Source organism: Panulirus ornatus, chromosome 32, assembly GCF_036320965.1.
Source record: "Panulirus ornatus isolate Po-2019 chromosome 32, ASM3632096v1, whole genome shotgun sequence".
NCBI lineage: Eukaryota > Metazoa > Arthropoda > Malacostraca > Decapoda > Palinuridae > Panulirus > Panulirus ornatus.
In genome coordinates this window covers 27757862-27781349 of record NC_092255.1, presented here as the reverse complement: position 1 = coordinate 27781349, position 23488 = coordinate 27757862, and the positions used below count along the sequence as shown (strand labels likewise).

Sequence of the window (23488 nt, the reverse complement as noted above, 5' to 3'; positions counted from 1 at the left end):
TACAGTGAATAATGTGGAAAGCAAAACAGGAAAGGTTAAAAGAAAAACTTACCAAGCCTGATGCAGACAACTCATCAACAGCAAGTGGGGGAAGCCATCTCTCACCACTGCCACCCATAAGGTAGGACTTCACCAATATATGGTTACGAAGAACTGAGTTTTCATCTACAATGACTGAGTCCCCATCTCTGAACTTCACATGATATTGCTGTTCAAGAAGCTGTTCCTAAAATATCACGCACAAACTTTGTTACAAAATGAGTTTATAATCTTAATCTTTACATTAACACAAATGAATCCATAGGAATTCAAACAGCAACAGACCATTGGGTACTAATGAGGATAATTGTAATAAACAAAAACAGAAACTCGTGGATTAATGTGGTAAGAGTAAAAAGACATACAAATTTTTCAATGAGAAAAGACTGCAGACTTTTCACATAGCTAAGGATGCACTCAGATAATATAGTAGATTTGAAGAAAAATATTTATCACATCTTTGCCTAACCATATCAATGGTACTACTTTTAACTACCCTAACCAGACCCTAACCAGTAAATCATTCCATATATCACTAATCATGTTGTAAAAAAAAGTACTTTACCTCACTCATGGTAAAACATTCGCCTGTGAGTTTGCCTCTTTTATAATGAGCAAAATAAGGAAAATTTAACCTTAAGGAGCTTGTTCGAATGAGATTCCCAAAACCTTTGATAATCTTAAATACTTTGATTAGATCATCTCATAACCTTCTCTTTCTTAAACTAAATGAATTTTTTAAGTTGCTTAGTTGGCCCTCATAGGATCTGTTTCTCAGGCTGAGGATCATCTTGGTACCTTTCCACTGTAATCTCTCCACATCTTTCTACAAGTAACATGACAAAAACCAAACACACTATTCAAGATGGGGGAGTACGTCTAACTTGTAAAAAGTACAAATAATTTCCCTAAACTTAAAAGCTCTGCCTTTGAATCCATGAATTCAATTCCCCTTTATTACTGCTTTTGTGCACTCTTAACCTGGCTGTACGTAGCTTTAGGTCATCAAAGATTATTTCGTCCCCAAATCTTTTTCCTGATCCTCCTTTAGTAGCTCAAAGGAATTCTAGCTGTAACTTGTTTTTCATTTTAACAACTGATAAGTAAAATCACAATTATCAATATTAAGATCAATTTTCAACCTTTGGGCCCAGCCCATCAGATCCTTTTCTATGTCAGTTTGAGGCTGCAGACATTCAATTTCTGTTGTACATTTATTTCCAAACTTAGTAATGGACATGAATTTTGATATCTTACTATGCACCTTATCATCAGTGCCTTTAATATAGGTGAGAAAGAGAACTGGCTCCAGACTTATTCCTATGACACACAACTTGTAATACCTAACCATTCTATGGCTTTACCATTAATTACTACTCTTTGTTTACAACTGCAACTATACTGTGAGACTTAACTTTTGTTAGTAATCTTTGATATGGAACTTTATTGAATGCTTTCTGATAATCTATATACATGACATCAACTGCTTTACTTTCAACAAACATGTTGAATATATCAAAAAGAAATCAAGGAGATTTGTCTGACAAAAAACAACTTTGTCAAAAATCATGGTGAAAATTCCTTTATAAGTGGTTGTCCTCTAATATAATATAATTTACCTTATCTTGTTGGTTACTGGTCACTGAGTTTATGTACTACTTTCTTAGAAAACAAGCATTTCTTTACATAACTGCTCCATCATTTTGTCCTTGTTTAGAAAAAAGACTGTTTACTGCGCACTAGCACATATGTTTTTGGTTACTACTTTGAAAGTTTTCCTGAAGCTTTTCAAGATACATCTATATTGTTTTCATTAACAACATCCTAGATTTGTCAATCAAGAACAATGCAAACAAAGAAATTTGCATGTCTACAATCTGGTATTTCTTTTGCAACTTTCATGCTGACCACTATCATAAGCAATGTTGAAAGTTACGGTGATCATTTGTACCAAACTTTTCTCGAACTTGAACATTATAACCGAGACTCATATTTGTAGCTCAAACTAAATCTAATATGTTCTTGTCATGTATAGGTCTCTCAACTAATTGTGTTTGGTTACCAAGCAACTTAAGGTAGAGCCCATGCCCCAGTCTACAGGAATGGGATTCTCCCAGCTTAGATACCAGTATGTCAAAATCTCCTATTATGACTGAATCCTGTCTATTAAAAATTTCTGTAAATTGATCATAAAATTGTTTGTCTATCTCTGGAGTCTGTGCTGGGGCCTATAAACTAATCACACTGTTATTTTCTAAAGATGTTTGGCTTTAATTTCTATAATAATGAGTCACTTTTTTTACCATCAACTACAACATAATGTTCATTGTTTAAGATCTGAAAACAAACATAAAAGACTCATTTATTCAACTTAACTACAGTTGCATGCTTCTTCTTTTAACTTTATATACAAGAAAACTTTTATTACAGCTCAAAGACTTCTTACTTTTTCTGACAAAAACAAAAACAGAGGAAATTCTAAATTCTATGTTCCATACGATCTACGTTAGGTCTTCTGTCAGATGATCTTCCTACATGACAAGCAAATTAAGTGAAAGATGCAATAACATATGGCGAACATGTTTGCAAAACAGATATATTTACTTAAGAGTGCATGAAAGAAGGAAGTTGAGAGTAAATGTGAATAAAAGCAAGGTTATTAGGTTTATCAAGGCTGAGGGGATAGGTTAGTTGGGTTGTGAGTTCAAAAGGAGAAAACTTGGAGGAGGTGAAATGTCTTAGATACCTGGGACTGGACATGGCAGTAAATGGTACCATGTAAGCAGAAGTGAGTCACAAGCTGGGTAAGGGGGAGAAGGTTCTTTGAGCTCTGAAGAATGCATGGAAAGAGAGAATGTTATTTGGGAGGTAAAAATGGGTATGTTTGAAGGAACAGTAGTGGCAACAATATCATATGGATGCATGGCATGGGCTATAGATAAGGCTGCATGGAAGAGGGGGACGTGCTGGAAATAAAATGTTTGAAAACTATGTGGTATGAGGTGGTTTGATAAAGTAGGTTTGATCAAGTAAGTAATGAAGGGGTAAAAGAGATGTGTGGTAATAAAAAGGGTGTGGTTGAGAGAGCTGAAAAGGGTGTGTTGAAATGGTCTCGACATATGGACAGCATGAGAGAGGAAAAGTTGAAAAAGAGGACATATGTATCAGAAGTAGAGGGAACAAAGAGAATGCACAGACTAATGGAGTGAAAAATGCTTTAAGTGATTGGGGCCTGAACATGCAGGAGGGTTAAAGACGTGCATGGGGTACAGTGAATTGGAACAATGTGCCATATCAAGGTCGATGTGATGTCACTGGACTGAAGCAAGGCATGTGAAGCATCAGAGGTAAACCATGGAAAGTTCTGTGGGGCCTGGTTGTGAATAGGGAGCTGTGGTGTTGGTGCATTACAAATGAAAGCTAGAGAATGAATAAGAGTGGATATGGCCTTTCTTCGTCTGTTCCTGGCACTACCTCACTAACACAAGAGACGGTGATCAAGTAGAAAAACAAAACTTACTAACTTCCTGCCCCAGGAGTCCCTTTTATCTTTATGAGGCTCCTGGAGCACTCAGGAGGGTGGCCACATCCAACAGTCTGGATCATCGGTCATAAAGTGTAGTGACGCTTTACATGTGTCAAGTACAAAGAATGCAGGGAAATTTAGTAGTTCGTGCTTGGTGTCTTCATTACTGTATCTGAATTATGGGCATGAAGGGTCATGTTGAAATGGTGTTTGAAATTTGTTCTGTAAGACTGTTTTACATCTCTTCAACATTCTCTAACAAAGAACTTGAATCTATGCATGCCGTCTGCATTAACCATGTTCTCAGTCATTTCAATCCATTCATCCACTACTCTTAAACCAAAAAAGTTCTTCTTTATACTTTTTTTAACAGCTTTCTTGCTTAATTTTATGTTAGCTCTATCCTTAAATTCTTGAACTGTTCACTGTCCACATCATCAATCTGTTTTAAAAACTTAAAGATTGTGATCAGATCACCCCTCACTCTTCTCTCATCCAAGGTGGGAAAATTCAAAGCCTTTAGCCTTTCCCTGTAACTTAGCACTCTTAATTCTAGTAACATCTTTGTTGCCCTTCTCTGGACCTTCTCTACTGCCTCACTGTGCTTCTGCAAATGCAGTGACCATTCTTGAGAAGCATATTTAAGTTCTGACCTTATACAGGATGTGAACAGCTTACTACATAATTCCTCATCTATACACTTGAAAGCTACAGTTTTAAATATCTGCCAGCAGACAGTTTGTTTCCTTAACTATTATCCTAACGTGGGTTAGGGATGAAATCAACTCCAAAGTCCTTCTCACAGGAAGAGAAGCGAGTGTTTTGGGAAAACTGAGAGAGTGCATTGTCAATTTTGATGCAAGGGACCAAGTATTACAGAAAAATATTTAAGCAGTTCCATAGTTTGTAAGTATGAATGATCATTTGTACTTCATACTAGGAGTCAAATATTATTTTTCTGAACTCATTCATATGTACGGCTGTTAGTAGGAACTACCAGCATATGTATATACATATACACTCCACTTCTAAATCACCTCACCTGATAACCAAATGAGGCTTGAAGGAATGCTACGGAATCCAGAACAGATGTTGAACATGCCAAGAGCCGTAAAGCAATGGTGTGCATCTCTGATAGCATTTCACTGGCAGAGAAAAGTGACTGTGATATGGCTTTCATCAAGCCCTGTTCACTGAAGACAAGCTGTGTACCTGCATATACAAGGAATTACTATTTTTCATGGGCATTAAATACTTCATAATGCAGTGAAAGGACTCTGGGTTTTACATCACACATCATAGTTAGGACAAGTTCTCCATGCAAGCTTCTATGCTCTTTACTCAGTTTCTTCCAGTCCACCTCCAATTTTTCTCCCTCATAAGACTCTACTCACAATTTAAGCTTTTCCAGTAACATTCTGATTTGAATTTACTCCTAAATTACTAAACTCATTTACAGCTTCCAAGACTTCACCATTCAGAGTGATACTGCAATAACATCCCATCTCTTAGTTAAACTAAAGTTTACATATACTCACATTCACTTTCTACATCCTATGTACAACATTAAAGTAAATCCCTTTCTGTAAATTACTCCTCTGATTCAGCTGGGTACAACAACTATAGTAAATTCCATTCTGTTCATCATGATAAAGCAGTGCCCAAAATCACCTCACATTGCTTTCATATCATATTAACTTTCCACTCATAAGAACATTAAACAACCATGATGGCATCACACAGCCTTGAAGCAATCCCATAATAATTTCAAAACATTCACTTAAACAATCACTTACTCTCAAATATGTAGTGCAGGTACCCCAATTATAAATGCTATGAACAACATCTGAAAGTCCATGAACATCAAAAAGAGTTCAAACTTCCAGCACAGTTTTCCAAGTCACCTTATCACATACCTTTTGTAAATCCATAAATGCTACAAAAAAGTATATCTCTACTTTTTCCACTGCCAAAGTGTAAAAATTTAGTTGTACATCCTCTTCCCTTCCTAAGCCCACCTCCACTTATAACAGCTAAAATGTTCATAAATCCTTTGAAGATAGGCAATCCATATCTTATACACACCTTGTCAACCAATCTCATTTGGTTTATTTTTCTGTTACCTTTACAATCAATCAAAATCCCTTAATATTTTACAGTGAAACAATTACTTCCTTTGTCCAGTAGTCAGGCATATGACAATTTTTCTCTCATGCTCATTCTCCAAATCTTTTCCACTCTTAAGAGCATTATTGCCCTTCTTACTTCCTACTCTGTAAAGTCTTCCCCTTCATTCTTCATTCTGAAATCTCACTGTAACAATAGCCAAATCTCCTGCATCATAATTTCCAATATATTCTTTGGATTACTCTCTTCATTTCTTACAGACTTTCCCAAAATCACTAGCATTCTCCCAAATCTGTCTAATGCACCTTCTCCTCAAACATAATCCTACTACAGTTTTATCAATTCTTATATTTCTCTCAAGATCCTCATATGCTTTCTTCTAATTCCTAAACAAAGTAACACATTTTTCACTTTCTCCTTAGGATACTGCATTTTTTGTTTGTCCTTTGCCCTTAAAGTATCACTTCTTTCTGGAAGATTCACCATTTTCCACACACTGTATTCTTTCTCAACAAAATCTCTTAAACTTTCCTTCTACTATGATGTATGTACCTCTCTTTCCACAAAATATAACTACATTACCAAACACCTCCAAGACATCCTTTAATAATGCACTCTTTTACTGCCTCTACACCTCAACTTTAGATTGCATTATTTCTGATTCTCTCCACTTCATATTTATCAACTGCTCTTGTAAGCTGTCACTCCCATTATCTAATTTCTCTATAGTTTCATTCACACATCTATATCATTCATAAGAAAGGCTAGGCTAATTATCCCTAACAAAAATGAGTTGTCAAACCCTGCCCTATAACTCTGCTAAACCACACATTATGCACACTACATACCATATTCTTTCTCACAAGAAACAAATCAATTAAGTTATTGTCTACCCTACTTTCACCATATCTTTTACCATGTGTATTCAAGATCTTTACATTTCTATTAAAATAGTAAGGATATCTCCTTTCCTGGTTTGTCAACTTTAAACATCTGGCCACATTATCTAACTGTAAATTTGAATCTTGGGCATTTAGCCATTCTGTACTGTACTGTGACCACGTTATCAAATGGTTAATAATGTCATGCATTTGGCCATCACATACTGCAAATTACACACAAGATTAAGAAGTCAGATTACAGATTAATTCTGGAATACTGTAATTCCTCTACCTTGATATGTTGCTGTCAATGTCAAGAGAGGGGCCATAGCTGCTTCTATGGCTTCTTCCCTTTCCTCTTCTGGTGGCGGTCGTTGCATTAGATCCTCTCCCTTCACTACATGGCAAAGAATATCCCAGAAAGGCTGGATAACCTTTAAACTACCAACAACTGAACAACCTGCATAAGGATATTTTTGTTACATCAATGATAATCAATGCTGTGTAAGTTATCCTTAGGAAAAGAGGGATGAGAAGACTTAAATCCAAATTACAATAGCAAGCATCTGCCACACAAGGGACCATACAAAACTATATGCTTAACTGAGGAATTGGTAAGTTTCAGTACATTATCTACCTTACAGGATGGGACACAGATTAATACACATAGCTTCTTCCCTCAAAGTGTGAAAGAACAAGGGTCTCTCAGGAGTGGAGAGCCAGCCATGAAGTAGCAACATGGAAGATAAAAGGGGTAATGTGCTACACACCCAGCACATCATACTCTTAACAGTCCCATTTAGCAGTGGTTTACCAAACATTCTCAAGCTCTACAGTCATACAAACAATGGTATAACTATACATATTACTTTGTGCTTTCCTACTTGTACTTTTCTTCTTGCTGGAATTGGTTATCTTAGCTGCTGAGGTACTGTAATTGCCATTTCCTTCATTCACATTTTCATATCTTACAGGCATGTGACAACTTTCCATTTCAAGTGACAGCATGACCAGAATGCATAATTCCACGAGCTGCTTATATAGTGCTGCAGCAAACCAAATTTTGGTTCACAATATGCTTACTTCGTCAAACAGGCCAAATTCTGTGTATTCTGTTTTTGAGGTTAGGAACAGACAAACGGGAGAGACTGTCATGTGCTAATATGTTGGTGATGACGTCATCATGAGCTAAATAATTACCTCCCTGAATAAAATTCACCAGATTATACAGGAATTAAAACAATGTCAGACATGAGAAAAAGACCAACTGATATCTAAAGGAGTACAAAAGAACAATTACAGACTTTGGAGGTTACATGAGATAACTGTTTCCAAACTGGGTAGAAGCAGTACTTTGAGGATACCATAAACATGACTAAAACAGACCAAGTTTAATTTTTCCACAAATGAGGACTTAGGAAATTATCGTACACAAAAGAGAATTAGATCCTATGAATAAAACTAAAATTGCATAAAGAGATCTCAAACTGAATGTATATTTTTTGGAACAGTTAGAGAAGTGTATCAAAACAACAGATAATTAAGATTAATTGTAGGAGGTATGACATATAAAATCATTAAAATTCAGTTATTTAACATAAACACACCTAGTTCAGTTTGGTTCCATTCTTACTGGGAACAGTAAATTACAGAGTATTGGCAGTGTGGTACGGCACAAGGTTTCACAAGGAAAAAGGGAAGAATATCAAGACCAGTGAAAGATGAAAAGGAAACTGAGTCTTGTAAACCTACCTGAGTATCTACTAATCTTCACCAGTGGTAAAATGACAGCCATACCAACAAAACCTCATGAACAGAGGTACCCATTAAGACCAGTAAAACTTGCCTTTAGCATAGAAATCTCACCGTTACCTTTTTAACAGGTAATCAGACTCAGTGTTTACCAGTGAAAAGGTGGGGGGATGGAGCGAAAGGGATTTTGAGCGATCGGGGTGAAAGGGATTTTGAGCGATTGGGGTGAAAGGGATTTTGAGCGATTGGGGCCTGAACATACAGAAGGGTGGGAGGGGTGCAAGGAGTGGAGTGAGTTGGAGCGATGTGGTATACCAGGGTCGACGTGCTGTCAATGGATTGAACCAGGGCATGTGAAGTGTCTGGGGTAAACCATGGAAAGATTTGTGGGGCCTGGATGCAGGAAGGGAGCTGTGGTTTTGGTGCATTACACGTGACAGCTAGAGACTGAGTGTGAACAAATGTGGTCTTTTTTTGTCTTTTCCTGGTGCTACCTCACTGGAGTGGGGGTGGGGTGCTATTTCATGTGAGGCAGGGTGGAGACAAAAATGGATGGAAGCAGCAAGTATGAATATGTACATGTGTATATATATGTCTGTGCATGTATATGTATGTATATGTGAGTGTAGGGGCGTTTATGTATGAATATGTGTATGTGGGTGGGTTGGGCCATTTCTTGTCTGTTTCCTTGTGCTACCTCGCTGATGCAGGAGATGGCGATAAAGTAAAACAATAAAATATATATATATATATATATATATATATATATATATATATATATATATATATATATATATATATATATATATATATATATATATATACATGTATATTCAATTATCATACTTTGTTGCTGTCTCTCGCATTAGTGAGGCAGCACAAGGAAACAGACGAAAGAATGGCCCAACCCATCCACATACACATGTACATACATAAATGCCCATATACATACATATAAATTTCAACATATGCATACATATACATACAAAGACATACATATATACACATGTACATATTCATACTTGCTGCCTTCATCCATTCCTGTTGCTAGCCCGCCACACATGAAATAGCATTCCCCTTCCCCCCCTCCAGTGAGGTAGCACCAAAAAAGACAAAAAAGGCCACATTCATTCACTATCAGTCTCTAGCTATCATGTGTAATGCATCAAAACAACAGCTCCCTTTCCACATCCATGCCCTACAGAGCTTTCCATGGTTTACCCCAGATGCTTCACAAGCCCTGGTTCAATCCACTGAAAACACTTTGTCCCCAGCATACCACATCGTTTCAATTCACTCTATTCCTTGCATGCCTTTGACCCTCATGTATGTTTAGGCATCAATCACTCAAAGTCTTTTTCACTTTATCCTTCCACTTCAAATTTGGTCACTCGCTTCTCCTTGTTCCCTCCACCTCTGACATATATATCCTCTTTGTCTATCTTTCCTCACTCATTATCTTCATGTGTCCAAACCATTTCAACACACCCTATTCTGCTCTCTCATCCACACTCTTTATATATATATAAAGCGTCAAAAAAAAAAAAAAATAAAAAATACATATATATATATATATATATATATATATATATATATATATATATATATATATATATATATATATATATATATATATTTTGTGTGATTGGGGCCTGAACATGCAGGAGGGTGAAAGGAGGGCAAGGAATAGAGTGAATTGGAGCGATGTGGTATACCGGGGTTGACGTGCTGTCAGTGGATTGAATCAAGGCATGTGAAGCGTCTGGGGTAAACCATGGAAAGCTGTGTAGGTATGTATATTTGCGTGTGTGGACGTATGTATATACATGTGTATGGGGGGGGTTGGGCCATTTCTTTCGTCTGTTTCCTTGCGCTACCTCGCAAACGCGGGAGACAGCGACAAAGTATAATAAAAATATAATAATAATAATAATAATATTATTCTATTTTTTTTATTATAATAATAATAATAATATATATATATATATATATATATATATATATATATATATATATATATCATCCCTGGGGATAGGGGAGAAAGAATACTTCCCACGTATTCCCTGCGTGTCGTAGAAGGCGACTAAAAGGGGAGGGAGCGGGGGGCTGGAAATCCTCTCCTCTTGTTTTTTTTTTAATTTTCCAAAAGAAGGAACAGAGAAGGGGGCCAGGTGAGGATATTCCCTCAAAGGCCCAGTTCTCTGTTCTTAACGCTACCTCGCTAATGCGAGAAATGGTGAATAGTTTCTAAGAAAAAGAAATATATATATATATATATTTTTTTTGCTTTGTCGCTGTCTCCCACGTTTGCGAGGTAGCGCAAGGAAACAGACGAAAGAAATGGCCCAACCCACCCCCATACACATGTATATACATACGTCCACACACGCAAATATACATACCTACACAGCTTTCCATGGTTTACTCCAGACTCTTCACATGCCCTGATTCAATCCACTGACAGCACGTCAACCCCGGTATACCACATCGATCCAATTCACTCTATTCCTTGCCCTCCTTTCACCCTCCTGCATGTTCAGGCCCCGATCACATAAAATCTTTTTCACTCCATCTTTCCACCTCCAATTTGGTCTCCCACTTCTCCTCGTTCCCTCCACCTCTGACACATATATCCTCTTGGTCAATCTTTCCTCACTCATTCTCTCCATGTGCCCAAACCATTTCAAAACACCCTCTTCTGCTCTCTCAACCACGCTCTTTTTATTTCCACACATCTCTCTCACCCTTACGTTACTTACTCGATCAAACCACCTCACACCACACATTGTCCTCAAACATCTTATTTCCAGCACATCCATCCTCCTGCGCACAACTCTATCCATAGCCCACGCCTCGCAACCATACAACATTGTTGGAACCACTATTCCTTCAAACATACCCATTTTTGCTTTCCGAGATAATGTTCTCGACTTCCACACATTCTTCAAGGCTCCCCGAATTTTTGCCCCCTCCCCCACCCTATGATCCACTTCTGCTTCCATGGTTCCATCCGCTGCCAGATCCACTCCCAGATATCTAAAACACTTTACTTCCTCCAGTTTTTCTCCATTCAAACTTACCTCCCAACTGACTTGACTCTCAACCCTACTGTACCTAACAACCTTGCTCTTATTCACATTTACTCTTAACTTTCTTCTTTCACACACTTTACCAAACTCAGTCACCAGTTTCTGCAGTTTCTCACATGAATCAGCCACCAGCGCTGTATCATCAGCGAACAACAACTGACTCACTTCCCAAGCTCTCTCATCCCCAACAGACTTCATACTTGCCCCTCTTTCCAAAACTCTTGCATTCACCTCCCTAACAACCCCATCCATAAACAATAATATATATATATATATATATATATATATATATATATATATATATATATATATATATATATATATATATATATATAAAAAACTTCCTCAGTAACTGTAGTTTTAAACATACCTTGAAGTGAGCAGCAAACACATGCAAGAATTTTTGCATGCAAGTTGCCATTTCTAGCCATCTCTGGCAACACCTGCATGAGTGCCAGAGCTAACACTCCTTCATTTTCTAACAAAAACACTCCTTTGTATGTCATCAGTAGTGCAGTCAACAATGGAAGTGATTGGGGTAGACTAAGATGTAATGGCTCACTTGCTCTAAAATCTTCTCCTTGGGGTTGTTTCTGTAAGGAGACTGATTTGTTTTTATCCTTCAGATGCTGCATTACACTTTTTATGAGAGGATGTTCAGCACACATGTGTATACCTATTGGTGAGGAAAGTAACCTGCAGCAAACACTGATGCCAATTCTTTTTAAATCTGAGCTTGAATGTTTGCTTTTCAAGAGCAGCAAGACCAAGTTCATTAACTCAAGAGCTGGGCTGCTAGTAACCCCAGATAAACTAGATCTTGAGCTGGATTTCCTTTTCCGTCCCAGCAGTATGTATTTTTGCCCAATCTGAGTTGATAAAATACTTTCTAGTATTAACAGGACAGCCTGAAAATAAGTTGATGGAATCTGTATTTCTAATTCTCCTCCTGGCTCCTTAAGCTTTTCTTGCATTCGTTCAAGATTGCTTACCTCTTGAAGAATTAACTCCACTATTCCAGCATCACATAAAATCCAGGACCTCATTTCATCTTGTGAACAAAACTTCTGAAGCAGATTACTTATTTCTGTATTCATGAACTTAGAAACATTACTGTTTACAGCTCTGATCAAACTTTGAATGATCCCTTGCATAGTCACCAACTCTTCCTTTGAAGGGACATTTACAGGGAAAAGCTTTCTTCCATCTGAAAATCCAAGAACAGTTAAAATAAGATTAATGCTATGAGAGAATCTCAAATGCGCAACAACACTAGGACTGAGTACATCCCCAGTGTCTATTTGTGACAATTCAGCCAAGTTTTCCAGATGTTTAATACAAAATGAAACAGAATGCAAAAGAACCATAGAGTTACTTTTCATTGCTGAGAAGGTTTTGCTTCTTCCCCACTGTCCATGTACCCATCTTCTAAGCCAAGATGCTTGGGGATCAACAAGAGAATACATATCTAATACTGTCATTTGTTTACTGTCCCTAGTGGAGAGATTTAAGGCCATAATGCTAAAAGTAGCTTCAACCATATCATCAATAAATCTTTCTGGATACCTTATCCAAAGGAGAGGAAGTTCTTTTTTGAAATCTACTAATATCTTTATGATTCTAATAATATTTTCACAAGACTTCAAATCTATATTTTCTCCCTTTATTGGAATTTTACAAGCAAGTCGTTTAGACATATAAAAGCCTGCTAAGGCATCTAAAAGATTTAAGTAAGCTTCCTTTACTGCATTATGTACTTGAGATGTAAGAAGCTTACAATGTACCTTTAAGGATTTGTCAAATATTTCTGGAGTGTCTTCAAAAAGACATTCCCTTAACCCTTTCCTAATTTCACACCAACATTCCTGCATCACTGGTTCTCCAGGTGTCACTGCTAATAAGACATTAAGAGAATCAATCCATGTTTCTGATTCCTTTCTGCTCAAAAGACTTTTGGCTATGTTATGATATTGTGCTGGATGTAAGAACAGAAGTCCAGACTGATTCAGAGAAGAATTGAGTGAGGACTCATTTGAATCATTTGGGCTGACATTGTAAGTTTGTTCATCTTCATAATTTGCAAACATTCCTGTCACTATTTCATCATCAAAATGATCTGTAATGTCTTGCACTGTACTCTCCATGTTTTTCCTGATTTCATCCACAAAACCACTAAATCTATCTCCTGTTGTAATCTTTTCCACAATAAAATCAAGTGGATTTTCAGAGCGCATCTTTCCCTTCTGTTCCTTCAGATATGCTTCAACATGCTCCTCTATGACTATGCTGAGTTCTTCCCGCAACCCTTTCCTTAAACTTCTGACCAACTGCAATTTGTGAAAGGCAGGATCCATATCAGCAAGGTATGATAACATTTCTGAAGTGTTGTCTGCAGTTCCAGCTAGGTATATCATTGGGTCCATGTGAGCTAGGAGATCTTTCACTTGAGGTTTTGATCCCATGACTGCATCCTCATTTTTATGGATTTTTTCCATGCTGAAGAGTCTTCTGCCTCTAGTGTCCTGCTTACTGCTTTTCAGTGATCCTAAAGTGTAACTCTGGAAACTGCAGCGATATCATGCTCTCTGGTTAACCTGTAACAGTAACAGAATAATCAAAACTAGTAAGTGTAACAAACTTACACCTAAATCTTCAAATCATACCATCACAATTAATAACTAGCCATTAATTTGTTATCACAATCAAGGTTTTCCCAGTTAAATATTTCATACCTCCGGTCCTTATAGTGTGACTGAAAATTTTCATCCCAAAATGCTACTCTCAGAATTTTGCTCTACTGCTTACTCTTTTCTTTCCACAAATGATCTTTCCTCAACCTAAGGCCCTACTGACCCTTTCACTCATTATTCTACTCTACGATCTGAACTCACTTTTTCTCCCTCCTCACCCAAATACTCTTTCATTTTCTCACAAAGAACATATCTATGCAGGATCTTAGACCAGGAAAGCAGAAATTTAACCACAATGGAATACAAAGGACTTCAAACAGCAACAGACCTCTGGATCCTTTTGAGGCTGTTTGTGAGAGTAGAAGCTACCAAAAACTTATTGATTAGTGGTGTAAAAGTAGAAAGGCATACAGATGATTCAATGGGAAAACCTGCAAACTATTCAAGAGGCTAAGTTGGAGCAAGTAATGTTAGCCATGGATTTGAAGCAAAACATTTATAAAGTCCATTGTTAAATGTATCTATACATTACTGCTATCAACTACTCTAATTGGTAAATTATTCCTTATATCAACCCTAATGAAGAAAAAGTACTTCACCTCATTCAAGTTAAGATGTTGACCCTTGAGTTTGTATCCATTACTACAAGTGAAATCATACAAATTAAGCCTTATGTAGTTTGTTATATGGAGATTATCAAAGCCGTTGATAATTTTTAACAACTGTATTAGATCGCCTTTTAACCTTCTCTTTTCTAGGTTATATAGATTTAAGTTATTTAGTTGACTCTCACAGGATTTATATCTCAGCCAACTTGATAGCTTGACACTATACTCTCTACATTGTGTTTCTTTTTTTTTTTTCAAAGTAGGGTGATCAAGACTGAACACAGGATTTAAGATGGGGATGAACCAATAAACTGCAAAGAGTGATAATGACTTCCCAAGACTTAAATTTGCAGTTGGGAATGTTGATTTCATTTTTGTAGAAAGTGAAGATAGACTACAGAAAAAATAACAGTAGGACTAGTTTATAGGCCCCACATAAACAATAGAGGCAGACAAAAGATTTTTTGACATTTGCAAAAATGTGTAATGAACAATATTCTATCATAGATCTTAACATACTGGTATCTAAATGGAGATAATCCCATTTCAGTAGCTCTGGGTGTGGACTCTTAAATAAATTTGCTTATCAGTGCCTATATCCAATTTCTTGAGAAACACACTTGCAACAAGAATAAGTTAGATTTAGTTCTTTATACAAATCCCTGGGGATAGGGGAGAAAGAATACTTCCCACGCATTCCTCACGTGTCGTAAAAGGCAACTAAATGGGATGGGAGCGGGGGGCTAGAAACCCTCCCCTCCTTGTATTTCAACTTTCCAAAAGGGGAAACAGAAGAAGGAGTCATGCGGGGAGTGCTCATCCTCCTTGAAGGCTCAGATTGGAGTGTCTAGATGTGTGTGGATGTAAACAAGATGAGATAAAAGGAGAGATAGGTCGTATGTTTGAGGAAAGGAACCTGGATGTTTTGGCTCTGAGTGAAACAAAGCTCAAGGGTAAAGGGGAAGAGTGGTTTGGGAATGTTTTGGGAGTAAAGTCAAGGGTTGGTGAGAGGACAAGAGCAAGAGAAGGAGTAGCACTACTCCTGAAACAGGAGTGGTGGGAGTATGTGATAGAGTGTAAGAAAGTAAACTCTAGATTGATATGGGTAAAACTGAAAAGGGCTGGAGAGAGATGGGTGATTACTGGTGCCGATGCACCTGGGCATGAGAAGAAAGACCATGAGAGGCAAGTGTCTTGGGAGCAGCTGAGTGTATTAGTGGTTTTGATGCACGAGACTGGGCTTTAGTGATGGATGATGAGACTTTTCAATGTTAATGTGCTAAGAGGTGCAACTGGAGGGATGTCTGATCATTATCTTGTGGAGGCGAAGGTGAAGATTTGTAGAGGTTTTCAGAAAAGAAGAGAGAATGTTGGGGTGAAGAGAGTGGTGAGAGTAAGTGAGCTTGGGAAAGAGAATGATTTGGTAAACAGAGAAGAGGTAGTAAAAGTTTGCGGAAGATGAAAGCCGGCAAGGCAGCGGGTTCAGATGGTTTTGCGATGGAATTTATTAAAAAGGGGGGTGACTGTGTTGTTGACTGGTTGGTAAGGATATTTAATGTATGTATGACTCATGGTGAGGTGCCTGAGGATTGGCAGAATGCATGCATAGTGCCATTGTACAAAGGCAAAGGGGATAAAGGTGAGTGTTCAAATTACAAAGGTATAAGTTTGTTGAGTATTCCTGGGAAATTATATGGGAGGGCATTGATTGAGAGGGTGAAGGCATGTACAGAGCATCAGATTGGGGAAGAGCAGTGTGGTTTCAGAAGTGGTAGAGGATGTGTGGATCAGGTGTTTGCTGTAAAGAATGTATGTGAGAAATACTTAGAAAAGCAAATGGATTTGTATGTAGCGTTTATGGATCTGGAGAAGGCATACGATAAGAGTTGATAAAGATGATCAGTGGAAAGTATTAAGAATATATGGTGTGAGAGGTAAGTTACTAGAAGCAGTGAAAAGTTTTCATCAAGGATGTAAGGCATGTGTACGAGTAGGAAAAGTGGAAAGTGATTGGTTCTCGGTGAATGTCAGTTTGTGGCAGGGGTGCATGATGTCTCCATGGTTGTTTAATTTGTTTATGGATGGGGTCGTTAGGAAGGTGAATGTAAGTTTTGAAGAGAGTGGCAAGTATACAGTCTGTTGTGGATGAGGGGGGCTTGGGAAGTGAGTCAGCTATTGTTTGCTGATGATACAACGCTGGTGGCTGATTTGGGTGAGAAACAGCAGAAGCTGGTGACTGTATTTGGTAAAGTGTGTGAAAGAAGAAAGCTGGGAGTAAATGTGAATAAGAGCAAAGTTATCAGGTACAGTAGGGTTGAGGGATATGTCAACTGGGAGGTAAGTTTGAATGGAGAAAAACTGGAGGAAGTGAAGTATTTTAGATATGTGGGAGTGGATTTGGCAGCAGATGGAACCATGGAAGCAGAAGTGAGTCACAGGGTGGGGGAGGGGGCGAAAGTTCTGGGAGTGTCGAAAAATGTGTGGAAGTCGAGAACATTATCTCAGAAAGCAAAAATGGGCATGTTTGAAGGAATAGCGGTCCCAACAATGTTATATGGTTGCAAAGCGTGGGCTATAAATAGAGTTGTGCGGAGGAGGGTGGAAGTGTTGAAAATGAGATGTTTGAGGACAATATGTGGTGTGAGGTGGTTGATTGAGTAAGTAATGAAAGGGTAAGAGAGATGTGTGGTAATAAAAAGAGTGTGGTTGAGAGAGCAGAAGAGGGTGTTTTGAAATGGTTTGGTCACATGGAGAGAATGAGTGAGGAAAGATTGACAAAGAGGATATATGTGTCAAAGGTGGAGGGAGCTAGAAGAAGTGGGAGACCAAAATGGAGGTGGAAGGATGGAGTGAAAAAGATTTTGAGCGATTGGGACCTGAACATGCAGGAGGGTGAAAGGTGTGCAAGGAATGGAGTGAATTGGAACGATGTGGTATACTGGGGTCGATGTGCTGTCAATGGATTGAACCAGGGCATGTAAAGCGTCTGGGGTAAACCATGGAAAGTTTTGTGGGGCCTGGATGTGGAAAGAGAGCTGTGGTTTCGGTACATTATACATGAAAGTTAGAGACTGAGTGTGAACGAATGTAGCCTTTGTTGTCTTTTCCTAGCACTACCTCGTGGGCATGCTGGGGGAGGGGGTTGTCATTTCATGTGTGGTGAGGTGGTGACAGGAATGAATAAAGGCAGCAAGTATGAATCATGTGCATGTGTATATATGTATATGTCTGTGCATGTATATGTATGTATACGATGAAATGTATAGGTGTGTATATGTGCGTGTGTGGGTGTGTATGTATATACATGCGTATGTGGGTGAGTTGGGCCATTTTTTCATCTGTTTCCTTGTGCTACCTAGCTAACGTGGGAGACAGCGACAAAGTATAATAAATAGATATATAAATATACAAATGAAAATCTCTATAATAATGTTGAAGCTGGTGAAGAGTTGGGTACAGCTGATCAGTGACAAATTACTTTTGAGATCACTTTCAACAATGCATAATCCTGATCAAGATAAGTAGCGAAAAAATACCTGATTTAAAATGGAAAAATTCTAATGATCTTCGCATCATTCTTCACGGGCAAACCTGGAACAATACGGGGAATGAAAATGACATTGAATGTAACTTGGAAAATTTTCAAAAAACCTTCAGAGCAGCTGTGGAAACATATGCACCAATGTGTGGTAGATGGTTTATTTCAAAAATAAAACCAAGGTGGTGGAACAGTGAATTGAAAAAGTTCCTATTTTCTTAGAAAGTAGCTCATAAAAAGCTGAGAATCCAGTATCTTAAGTGGTACATTAAGGCATGCAAATTTGCGAGAGAAAGTAAGACAGTTATAAGACAAAGTAATGTTAATATGAAGCATATATTGTTGAAAATAGCAAAAGAAACCTAAAGGAATTTTACAGCTATGGTAGAAGCAAGATAGTCATCACCAAGTCAATAGGTCCATTAACTGAGGAAAACAGTGACTTGGTTCAAGACAAAGAAGCCATGGGAAAAAATATTAATTGACTTTTTTGCATCTTATTTACGACTGAAGACACCACCCATGTGCCAAATCGGGTTTCATTGATAAGAAAAGTGACCATTCTTTAACAGCCATAAAAGCTGAAGACATACATTCAGCAATAAACACAATGAAAATAAATAAAATGGCACAATCTGATGAGTTTTATCATAGAAAAATGAAAGATGTAAAACATGAGAAAGTTAAGCCCTTGACTGCCCTTTTCAATAAGTCACCTGCTACTGGAAAAGTTCCAAATGAATAGTTTGCCAACGTAACACCAAATAATTAAAGAAGGTAGTAAGTCACTGTCCGAAAAAATCGTCATATTAGCTTAACCTCTACTGTTAGAAAACTTATGAAAAACCATCATTTGAGATCAAATTCTATATAATTTAGAGGACCATCACTCAATATACAATTCTCAGCATGATTTTTGACAAAATCACTCAAGTCCAATTAATATACTTGATTCCTTTTAAGATATAATCAATATGTATGATGAATGTAAAGCAATTAATATTATATATCTAGACTTTGAAGATGCTTTTTATAAGGTTCCACTTCAAAGATCACTGGCAAAATTCAAGGCATGTGGTATTGATGGGGTTGTACTTCAGAGGGTATAAATTTGGTTAATTGGCCAGAAGGAAACAGTCAAGCCTCAGAATATATATATTGATGACAATGATAATGGGCTGTATTGCAAGACATCAAAATTAACTAATAATACAAAGATGGGAAATAAATCTACAAATGAGCTTGAAAATCTAGTTTCAAACTGACATTGACAAACTGATGAACTAGCCCCATAAGTGGCAAAGGAATTTCAATAAGTGCAAAGTTTTACATACTGTTAGTAAACACAAAAAGGCAAGCTACAGTATGAATTCTGTAGAAGTGCAAAAGGTAAATGGGGAAAAAGACTTAGGCGTAATAATCTCTGGTGACCTAAAACCAAGTCAGCAGTGCACAGAAGCAGTGAAAAGCGAACAAAATTCTTGGTTTCATATGTACAGCCTACGAATCAAGTCTTGGGAAATCACTCTAACTCTTTACACGTCATTGGTTCCTCCACGATTTGAATGTTGGGTTCAGTTTTTGTCACCCTCCCTAAAAAAGACAAACCTAATGGACAGAGCAGAGTCTCGAGCTACAAACTGGTAGTATTACATGTGCTACACCGACAATCCCATACCCTACATCTCTTCACACTGTAACTTTGCATTCCTGAAAGACCACCAGTCACAAGAAGCCTGACTGATGAGGAAAGCAACACTGCAGTCTGATCCCGCAACACATTATAAAGCTTCTTAAATTATCTTTCAGTCAGGTATGGTTGTAATGTAAGATTCATGCCTCTTATATCTGACATAAGACATGTTAAAAAATACATGTACTGCAATATACGGCATAACAGTCAATACTGAGCAAATTTCCAAGATGCCAAAATAAGAATGCAAATACACTTAATAGCCCTTATAGGGAATTTTAGCTCACATCAGACGAATTATCTTTCATAATGAAAAAGTAATTTTTTTTTTCCATATACATACACATGTCGGCGGGCCTGCAGGTTAGTGTTGACTGGGCACCAACTACTTCACTCTGGTTACTCCAACTGTCGCCACTGAAACTGTTTGTTGTTGTTGATATTCACTTTCGTATGTAATGAAAATGTATTAATTGTCATAAACCTTAAGCAATTTATAAGATTTCATCTATTTCCAAAATTTCAATTCAATTGGCTCATTTCTTATCGACAATCTCTTATTCTACTCTAATCAAGCTGATATTCTAAACTTTTAACGAATCATTGAATTCTTAAATCAATTTGCGCCTATTAATTAAAGAAATTGTAAAACATATAAATGTAAATCAATATATTACATGTTCTGGAACCATGATAAGTAATACAAGAAACTTTAAAACGCAAAAGAAGGCCTTGCAATAAGCACATCAAACGTACAAAACAAAACAAAAAATCTAATAGGTAAGATTTTTTGGAAAGGCATGGCATTACAAACCGTATGAATCAAATATCAATAACTTTACTAAGACCGAAATCACTGCTATAATAGAAAGTGTAGAAAATACTGTGCATGTCAAATAATGGGTGCACCGAAATAGACAAAAAAGATCAAATTAAGATTAGAAATAGGCGCTTCAAATATGGTGGCATAAAGACTGATAAGAGAAAACAAATTTACAATATATATATATATATATATATATATATATATATATATATATATATATATATATATAATATATATATTTTTTTTTTTTTTTTTTTTTGCTTTGTCGCTGTCTCCCGCGTTTGCGAGGTAGCGCAAGGAAACAGACGAAAGAAAAGGCCCAACCCCCCCCCCCATACACATGTATATACATACGTCCACACACGCAAATATACATACCTACACAGCTTTCCATGGTTTACCCCAGACGCTTCACATGCCTTGATTCAATCCACTGACAGCACGTCAACCCCGGTATACCACATCGCTCCAATTCACTCTATTCCTTGCCCTCCTTTCACCCTCCTGCATGTTCAGGCCCCGATCACTCAAAATCTTTTTCACTCCATCTTTCCACCTCCAATTTGGTCTCCCTCTTCTCCTCGTTCCCTCCACCTCCGACACATATATCCTCTTGGTCAATCTTTCCTCACTCATTCTCTCCATGTGACCAAACCATTTCAAAACACCCTCTTCTGCTCTCTCAACCACGCTCTTTTTATTTCCACACATCTCTCTTACCCTTACGTTACTTACTCGATCAAACCACCTCACACCACACATTGTGTATGTGTATGTGTATATATATATGTATATTATCCCTGGGGGATAGGGGTGAAAGAATACTTCCCACGCATTCCTCGCGTGTCGTAGAAAGCGACTAGAGGGGACGGGAGCGGGGGGCCAGAAATCCTCCCCTCCTTGTATTTTTTTAACTTTCTAAATTGGGAAACAGATATATATATATATATATATATATATATATATATATATATATATATATATATATATATATTAATTTTATACATAATCGTTGTTTCCCGCGTCAGCGAGGTAGCGCCAGGAAACACGAAGAATGGCTCATCTACTCGTGTATGTACATAATGGAGGAGAGTATGGGGACGCGATTCATGGAAGACTAAGACAATACACAAAGACTATTGGACAATACATGAGAGCGGTAAGAAAAGATGAATGAAAGAAATTACAGAAAAGTACATCCAGGAAACAAAAATTTATTATATCAAGCTCCACAAAATGACAAAAGGAAAATAAAAACGAAGTAAATAATTGGGATATAGTAAAATGGAAAAGATGGATGATACAATTCCATGGATATGTATCGAGAAATGGCAGGATATAGAAGAAAATAACATAATAGGCCATCATTTGGAACATTGTATAAATGCAAACGATTTACCATTGAGTAATAGAAATAGATTCGCCGGTGGTGGTTAAATTTGTGCTTTATGTAGAGCACAGGAGGATTTCCATGATATTATTTAGTGCCTGGAATATCAAGAAGAAAGATGGGATTCAGGCAGAAATAGATCAACGGTATATACAAGAAAATAAGATAATCGCAAAACTCTTGCTCAGAAATGAAAATTTAGAAGCTGTAAATAACTAATCTATAAATTTTGTAAATTACGGGAGAGAAGAGAGGAAGAAACTTGAAAACAACATCCACAGTATAAACCCTAAAAATAACTATACATAGCAGGCCAGAGTACAGTAAATTTGATAAATCAACAAAGAGAAAGAAAGTGCAATTCCTCCCAAAGTACACCTGAACTGAACCGATAAGACTAACCATACAGGAAATATAAGTTTAGAATTTTTGCCTATACAGGAAAAAATATATTGAAACTATAAATGATAAGGTATTATACACTTTTCTTATTCATTATTATAATGTATAATCAAACATAAAATACAAGCGTAAGTTTGTGCTCTGGTATTCATTGCTCAACCATACTAATGCAAGACAGCTAAAAGAAAATTCACCCAGAAAATCAACTAATTATTGTTACATAAATGCTACGGCAACACTCGAAATCAGTTTCGTAAGATGAGAAAGTGTACAGGTTAATGAGACGACCTCCCTCTTGTAAACCCATGTTGAGAATCCCTAGTGAGATCATGGTTCTCCAAGTGTTCACCTATTTTCTCATCTATAATTGATTCGAGAAACTTCCCCACAGTAGCTGTCAAACTGATAAGACGGTAATTAGAGGCAATGAATCTATTCCCTTTCTTAAAAATTGGAATTACATTTGCTGTCCTCCACTGTTTAGGAACTACGCCTGATTCCTTTTTATGGCTATAATATTTCTTTTTAAGAAAATACAAGGCATGACGTCAGATTAGCTAATTTCACATAAGGATTTCTGAACCTGGTACAGCATTAGGTAAATCAGTCCAAAGCTTGATAAAGGTTATCAAGTACACTGAATCTAAATCAGGACCAGAAGATGTAGTGGGGATTGTGAACATAAAAGCAGGGACAGCAATTTGCCGTTATTTCATGTCACATCTACCATGTAGCAAAGCATGACTGGCTACATGCACCACAGGATATGAATATTAATGACTATGGCACTTACATGAGTAACACTGAGATAGTAAGACAAAGTAGCTGTACAGGTAAATACACAGGAGCACATACCAGTAATACTGAGATGGGTGAGAGACCCCAGAAACTCAAAAGGATGGTACAGTAATAAATAAAACTTGTTAG

The 23488-nt window shown here is 37.3% G+C and overlaps 1 protein-coding gene across 1 annotated transcript in view; it reads right to left on the bottom strand.

Annotated features, from left to right (window-relative positions):
• LOC139759256 (protein broad-minded-like) overlaps nucleotides 1-20380 on the bottom strand; it is a 47974-nt gene extending 27594 nt beyond the window's left edge. The window contains exons 1-5 of the mRNA XM_071681386.1: nucleotides 20287-20380; nucleotides 11785-14008; nucleotides 6866-7033; nucleotides 4608-4777; nucleotides 53-226 (exon numbers count right to left, since the gene is read on the bottom strand). Coding sequence (XP_071537487.1) covers nucleotides 53-226; nucleotides 4608-4777; nucleotides 6866-7033; nucleotides 11785-13909 — 2637 coding nt within the window. The 5' untranslated portion in view covers nucleotides 13910-14008; nucleotides 20287-20380. The remainder of the gene's footprint in view (nucleotides 1-52; nucleotides 227-4607; nucleotides 4778-6865; nucleotides 7034-11784; nucleotides 14009-20286) is intronic.
• Between the last annotated feature and the right edge of the window lie 3108 nt (nucleotides 20381-23488).